This window comes from Erythranthe guttata, chromosome 6, assembly GCF_056151865.1.
Source record: "Erythranthe guttata isolate IM_541 chromosome 6, IM_541, whole genome shotgun sequence".
Taxonomy (NCBI): domain Eukaryota; kingdom Viridiplantae; phylum Streptophyta; class Magnoliopsida; order Lamiales; family Phrymaceae; genus Erythranthe; species Erythranthe guttata.
The window spans coordinates 16,735,357-16,742,807 of NC_142538.1; the positions used below are offsets into that span (position 1 = coordinate 16,735,357).

At 37.0% G+C, this 7,451-nt stretch overlaps 1 protein-coding gene across 3 annotated transcripts; it reads right to left on the bottom strand.

Annotated features, from left to right (window-relative positions):
* Nucleotides 1-312: 312 nt before the first annotated feature.
* Nucleotides 313-6,295, bottom strand: EMB1691 (Methyltransferase MT-A70 family protein). Of its 3 annotated transcripts, none has more exons than XM_088819984.1 (7): nt 6,031-6,295; nt 2,838-5,384; nt 2,424-2,507; nt 2,187-2,291; nt 1,999-2,107; nt 1,584-1,735; nt 313-854 (listed from the first exon to the last, which is right to left on the bottom strand). In XM_088819984.1, exons 2-7 carry the CDS (start codon nt 5,295-5,297, stop codon nt 441-443), a joined length of 3,324 nt encoding a protein of 1,107 aa, XP_088676110.1. In that variant the 5' UTR covers nt 5,298-5,384; nt 6,031-6,295; the 3' UTR covers nt 313-440. The 3 variants fall into 3 exon arrangements, with proteins under 3 accessions (XP_088676110.1, XP_012834946.2, XP_088676111.1); XM_012979492.2 differs by having other exon boundaries at nt 2,838-5,346; nt 6,031-6,279; XM_088819985.1 differs by having other exon boundaries at nt 2,838-5,520; nt 5,718-6,170.
* Nucleotides 6,296-7,451: the final 1,156 nt, after the last annotated feature.

Below are 7,451 nucleotides of genomic sequence, written 5' to 3' on the forward strand. Positions count from 1 at the left end.
AAATACTTGCATATACATTTACAAAATGCAAAATAAAACTCGTAATATCACCTTTTTTATTATTATTAAAAAAAAGTAGCCGCAATTGTTCGAAATTCAATGGCTAAACTCCGTTCTCGTGCAATAACTAGCAAACTGATGTAAATTACATTAGTCTAACCATGCGTGGTTAAACTCAATTCTCACGGTGTTGGTTCTACACAACAATCGGGTAAACAACTATTCATCCAAAAATATATTTATTAATTAATTAATCCGAGAAAACACATCTATTTGGAATTTGGAAAAAAAAAAAAAAAAAAGTAGAATCAATTAAAAGAGAGGGACCTGAAAATTGCATTAGCAAATAATGTGTTTATTAAAACATATTCTTTTAAATATAACAACTCTAGCAACAATTCACCACAAGAGCGAGTATTCAAATTCCTCTCTGAGATAATTCATAATCCAAAAAATTCACCAGTAATATTCGGACCAAACGGAGTATTGTACCCGTAAACATCAAACATCCTCTCATCCGAATTAGGCATTGGGGAAGCCCATGTGGCAGGTGAGGGAATATTCGAGCCGGAAGCTTCTAGAATATTCATATTGGGTATATTATGATTCTGAGGTGAGTTTCCGGTATTAATGGAAGTAGGCCTTTTGTTGACCGAATTTGCAGGAGTCAAATTGATAGAAGCTAATTGCTGCTGCTGTTGCATTTGCTGCTGGTTCTTCATCGGTGATTTTGGCCGGAGAGACTCGATTTCAGGGGTTGTTAGGACAAGATGAGGTGCCTCGGGGGGTGGGTTTCTTCCTCCACCTCCTAGCCATACTTTCCCATCTTTGTCGGCAAAACTCTTTATATATACCTGATCATTTTTCGAGTTACTAGTTAGGACTACGATTTAAGAAAAATTAAATAAAATCGTAATAATAGTAGTGCCGTCTGCGAGGTTTAGTTCCTTTACTTTTATGCAAGTTAAAATTGGCAATTTTGAACGAAGGTAAATGGTAAAAGAAAAGTGGTTTCTCCATTAACAGAAACTTGCATTAGAGAGGAGAAACGCATGACAAAGATTCCGGACCAAAGCACATACATATACATAAATGAAAGTGAAAGCTCGCTATACCTAAATGGCTTATGTGATAAAATAACCATCTTTCTACAAAATAACCATCTTAAATTTCTGTGATAAAAATTACGGCAAATTACGGCCAACCCCCTGAGATAAGGTCAAATAACAAAAAAAACCTTCATGTTTAGGTAATGACAACCACCTCCTCAACTATGTATCCTCTTATACGTCCACCCTTACAGTGTCAAATTTACCAACTGGAGGAGGGGTTTCTTTGTAAAAAAATACATAGTTGAAGGGGGTAGTTGTAATTACCCAAACAAGACGGGGACTTTCGTAATTCGATCTTACCTCAGGGGGTTGAACGTAATTTGCCCTAAAAAATTTCTAGTATCACATTGAAATGTAGAATATGTATGATATCAGATGTTGCAGTTAGAGACGATCACAAGGCTAAAAAAAAAAACTAATCAGACTTTTCACTTGTTCGTGCACAACCGAAAAGTAGGGCAAGCAACATACCTCAGAATTGAAATTTGAGGAGGTTAGCCCTTTACCAACTGTCAACCAGCCAGAACGAATATTATGGTCCTCACCGAAAAGCTCAAGCCTTCTTCGACCAAGAGCAAAATGCTCAACTATGCGGTACATATCTTCGGGCTTTGCAGTTGAACCTATAATTCCATTGTAAGGTCATCAAGCTTAACACTGTTTAAAACGTGATACATGGGATTCAACAAAATGACTAATAGTATGGCAAGGAAGATTACGACATCAACTTTGCATAACTATAGCAAGAGGAAGGAAAATAAATATAAAAACAAGAGATCAGATTTTGAGAACTAAGATAAATCACTAAGAAACTAAAGGGCGAAAAAGATCAGCCAACATCGTCCTTTTTTCTTTTTTGCGATTAATAGGCTATAATCATCCTTACCATAAGGAGGCTCCTCAGCAATTATTACATCAGTATCAATGTTGGCATGGATTATATGACTATCAGAACTGCGACGTACAGTCCCTTTTATGCCCATCAGGCAGTGTTCCTTGAGAGCAATAACAAAACAGCTTGTTCAATAGAATATCTCAAATGAATTAATTAATAGAATAAGCTATGATATTTACCTTGGAGCGCTGAAGCAAAGTATGAGAATCATGGCGTAACCCAGGAGTTGCATTTGTTTTATTTGTCTTCACCCAACATATATCTTCACATCTGCGAAATCCCCACTAAATGGAATAAACACAGATTATCATCAGAATTGTGAATCACGTCAAGGAATTGAACTAAACAAGCTATGGAAGCGAAAGGTAAACTTGAAAAATTAAAGATTCACTTCCATTGTGGCTCTCCTTCATTACCTTCTTTAGACATTGTCGCCCTTGCTCTAACCCAACACCATCACCAACCCAAAGGAAGATGAAAGACGGAGTGTCAGCGATTGCCTAGAAAAAATCATAAAAGAGAAGAAGAAATCTCAAAAGCTAATCAAATTTAATTACATATATATATATATATATATATAATATATATATATATATATATATATATATATATATATATATATATATATGTTAAAAGAAGAAGTAAATGAGTGGAAATCAAAAATGTTTCAATCGTAAATAAACTAAAAAGAGAAGCAACGAATCCATTTTGGGGCTGTAAATTCCTAGTCAATCACTTTTTGTTTGATTTTTCAATAAAGACAGATTTTGGTTGAATATGAATGTATTGTAACTGCAACAATAGCCAGGTAAGGATCAAAGAAAAACAACCTCAATCTTCAAATTCATTATTTTTTCGAATGTCCAAGATTCCATATGGTCAGTGACACCAGGTGCTCGATGAACATATTCCTCCCATGGCGGGTCCACAAGAATGACGTCAAACTTGGTTCCAAACATCTCTGGAGAAAGCACCTGCTCACTCAGGTCACACTTGTAGTACATTGGAGCAGAAGCAGATTTGGCAACAATCTCATCCTTCTTCTGTATAAGCTCTCGAAGCTTCGGATAGTCCTCCACAACACTAGTTATTTCCAGCTCCCTAATATAATTCTGCGGCCGCATACCAGTGTCGACAAAGTTCTGAGAGTAATCATTCTGCTCTCCTCTAGACGGAGCTTTGCCAGCTGGAGCATTCGTTCTAGGAGGAAGCCATCCTCCAGAGGCTTTATTATCCTGTGGCTGGCCACGAACAACCGGAGATGACATCACATTAAAATTCGGAACAGACATACTAGGCGGCATTCCTCTTCCAGGCCCTGACGGACTGAACATCAAACCACCTCCAGGGGCATTTCCGAGATTTCCAAGATTTCCGAGATTGTGGGAGAATCTTGGTCCTAGAGGTCCAGGTGGGACAGGTGGAAGGCCAGTTGGAAGACCAAGCATGTTCATCTCAATACCTCGACCTCCACCTGGCCATACAATGGGAGACTGAAAAGGAGGAATATAGACTCCAGGAGTAATAGGAACTGGAGCAGGGGACATGTTCGGAGGTAAAGATTGCATTGGTCCAGGTGGCGGCAATACAAGTGGTCCAAAAGGTAATGGAATACCAGGTTGTTGAGTGTCTCGACCAGTAGGTCTACCCCTTCCTCCTCTACCGAGTCTATTTCCCCTAGCACCCTGCGAAGCAGCTCTATTAAAGGAACCAGGATCCTGGTTTCCATGTGGATGTAGAGAGCCGCCAGCGCCACCGCCGGCGCTAGAACTTTGGCCACCAGAACCACCACGAGGCACAATACATTTCTGCTCTCTAGATTTCTCCGACAGAGAGTCATTGTCATCTCTCCATAACTGCTGATCACCATCTGTGGACCTGTCTTTTGTGTCTTCACCAGACGGTGTAGATCCTCTTTGTGTGTTTCGTGACCTCTCCTCCATGTCAGCAGCCGGTTTTGCATCGGGAATTAGCTCGGATTTGGTTTGGATTTCAATCACGTCGTAATTCTCGTTCGATATTCCGTACTTGTACGAGGCTTTCACATGTTCGTTCCAGCGTCCATCTTTTCTACCACCAGGACGGCCGTCCATTCTATCACGGCCACGCCTAGGCATATCCCAGTCCCTCATGCTAACATCATACGGTGGTTCTGCATCTCTTGCTTCCTTATCTTGCTTTCTTTTCCAGGTATCTTTATTATCCTCCCGGTCCCTATTTCTGTCACCCCAACTATCATCTCTCTCTTTCGATCTATCATCCCAAGAGCCCTCTTTCCCCAGTTCCTTCCTCCTAGAAGCAGTGCTTCTTTCATAATCAATGTCAAGATTATCCGCGTCAGTTTGGCGCCTTCCAATCTTCTCAGGCGTTCTGGTTGCATTGCTTTCAACATCTCTCCCACGCTTGTCTCTCACCAGTGTACTGACATCTTCATCAGCATTTAAAGATCTTGCACGGCCGTCAAGAATATCTTGAGTGGGATTTCTTTGTTGCGTATGCTCCTCAAATATCTCGTTATTTGATATGGCATCACGTGTTAAACTTCCCATATTGTCTTCCTCGAGAAATTCAGACCTGCCCTCTCTGTCATGGGACTTTATACCATCAATTCCCAAAGGGTCACTCCTTTCTCTGTCACTTGCACTCTCGACTTTGGCATCGAAAGACTTTGCACTTCTTGCATCAGATTTTTCTCCATGTTCAGCCTCATCCCATCTCCTTCGGTGGCTTCTTCCATGGTCAGAATACCCATATCCTTTGTCTCGTTCATTATTCCATCTCTCCAGATCTCTTAAATCTCTATCCTGCAAGTTTTCCCCTTCATAATCAGGGTCCGGGAACTTCGAAAATGATTTCATTCTCTCACTTTCTTCAGCTCGACTGGATCCTCTACTCGCAGGTTTGTCCCCGCCATCAGGCTTATTTTCTGCTTCTCCATCTTGATACCATGTGCTTAATACGTCCAATGTATTCTCTTCTGACTTTTTCTTCACCTGCTTAGAGCGCGACTCCTTTCTTGATTCATAGTCATCCTGGTCACTATCAGCTCTACTTGCGTCAGCGGATCTTTTTCGACTTTCATGTCTGTCAGACATACTTCTTATTTTGCCACTACCATCCAATCCATCAACATCTTCACCAGTTCCCTGTTTTCTAGACTTGCTCGAGCGTTGCTTCCTCTTATCATCACCCACCCAGTCCTCCTCGTCCCTCACAATATCAATATTTACCTCTATATCCTCCTCGGTATCACGTTTCACAGAACTCCTTACACGTTCAGGAGAACCCATAGCAAAGAAGATCCTTAATGCTTGATCTCTTCACTTTATAACGAAAAGCCTGGATTCAATCACAAATACTCAATTCATGAGCAACATCTTAAAATAAAAATAAATAACAAAAAGATAAAAAGATGAGGGCTAAAGATCCATCTCGACATACCAAACAAAGAGACTGCATGAAAATGCTACAAAGTGATAAACTTGCATACTGCTTGATCCATCTCCCATAAAGCTTATAATAAGATTAAACAAACAGATTTCAATAAATTATAAAGTTGCAGGCCCCATAGAGAAAGTATTGATTGCAAGCAACTTCAATATCCAACCCTTTTCCTCTGAAATGGAGATGTACAGCTCTATGAAAGTTACAGTTCAAATCGGTACAGCTCTATGAAAGTTACAGTTCAAATCGGACAACTGTAAAATTACAATTCATTACAGATATTTAAAAAAAAAAAAAAAAAAAAAAAAAAAAAAAAAAAAAAAAAACCCTATTTAAGCCGGTAAGAAATAAGCAACACGAAACCAATTTTATTTTATTTTTCAATGACAGAAATCCCAAACTCTACGGCGTCAACTTCAACTAATTATCGTAATTTCAGATAAAAATCTTAAAATTACAAGAGCGTACAAAAGTTTAGATGAATTTTATCGAGTGATTGAAGAACAGTTGAAGTCGCGTAATCTCAATCAATTAACTTGACGGGGGGAAAAAGGAGAAAACAAATAATAAGGAAAATACCTAATCAAAGCTGCAATTATACGTTATGTTTATTTGAAGCGGCGGCGGCGGCGGCGAATTGGTTGTTGGCGGCGGAGGAACGTCGTCGTGCGCGGAATGGGAGTGTCCGACGTCGTACAGAGAAGTAACGGGTCAGAAATAATATCAACCCGAATCCTTTTAGGTTTTATCTTTTATTTCATTTTTTATTATTATTATTTTTTTTTTTTATTATTTTTTGTTTTTTAAGGAAGAATTCAAATTGCGATCAAGTAAATTATAATTCCTTGAGTACAGTTTACATTTGAATTTAAAAAGTATTATATGTAATTTGAAGAATACAGTTTTCAATATCTCAACGTTTCAATATCTCAACGTTTTCGCGTTTCGAAAAATGTTTCGTGTTGGAAACTTGAAGACACCTACCGGACATCTTATGGGCCATTTTGCAAATTTTTAAAAAGTTAAAAACATGTTTGAATAGCAATTTTTCAAATTTTTTTGTTGTTTCTCAATCTATTTACATGATTTAATGAACAGTTGCAAATTAATAGTTGATAGTAAAATTTAATTTCAGTATGTTTGTATAAAAATATATAAAAAGAATTTATATATAAATAAAAACTTATATATATTTATATAGAATATTTATAAATATACTCCTATACTTCTAATATTTACACGTTTTCCCTAAGTTTCCGTATCCCCGTTTTCGGAAAATGCCGTTTCACCGTATCTGTTTCCACGTTTCCCCGTATCGTCGTTTCCGTGTCCGTGCTACATAGTATGTAACACTTACCCCCTCAAGCACAATTTAATTTTAAATTTTGATACCTTAAAATTTTCTCTTTTATTGAAAGGAATAACTAAAAGAATAATTAAATTATACTACTGAAATTATATCTTGAAAATGCAATATTTAAAAATTTAAAAATAGTATCTTGCGTTGTGTGCATATTTAATAAATAACATCTAATTATATTGATGTTGGACCAATTATTCATATATCCATATCAATAAATTTGAATAAATACATAACTAGTAGTAATCTTAAGTATTTAAATTTATTTTAGTTCATTAATTTCTTAAAATATATTTTCATTCATTATTACACAATATATATTACTTTTCAATTACTTTCAACCAATTTAATTTTAGTTACATTTCATTTATATGATCGAATAATTATTAGATAGTTCTGTTTGTTATTTTTTAAGTTTTAAAATATAGAATAATTGAGTTGAGCAGATAAGCGTCACAAATGATTCTTTTTTTTTTTTGATAAGAAAGATCAATAATATTAAAACATTACAACGAATAAGCAAGAATGTCTACAATAGGGTAACTCCCATCACAAAAATAAACTAAAGGGATAAAATTTACATCAACAAATTCATCCCAACTAACATCAAAAAGACCATCTAGCAAGATGGTGAGCGGCA

Coding starts and splice junctions, on each gene's coding strand:
- EMB1691 (XM_088819984.1), bottom strand. CDS start 5,297: ATGGGTTCTCCTGAACGTGTAAGGAGTTCTGTGAAACGTGATACCGAG. Junction 2,508..2,837: donor TAATGAATTTGAAGATTGAG/GTTGTTTTTCTT, acceptor GATTTTTTCTAG/GCAATCGCTGACACTCCGTC. Junction 855..1,583: donor CCTCAAATTTCAATTCTGAG/GTATGTTGCTTG, acceptor AAAAATGATCAG/GTATATATAAAGAGTTTTGC.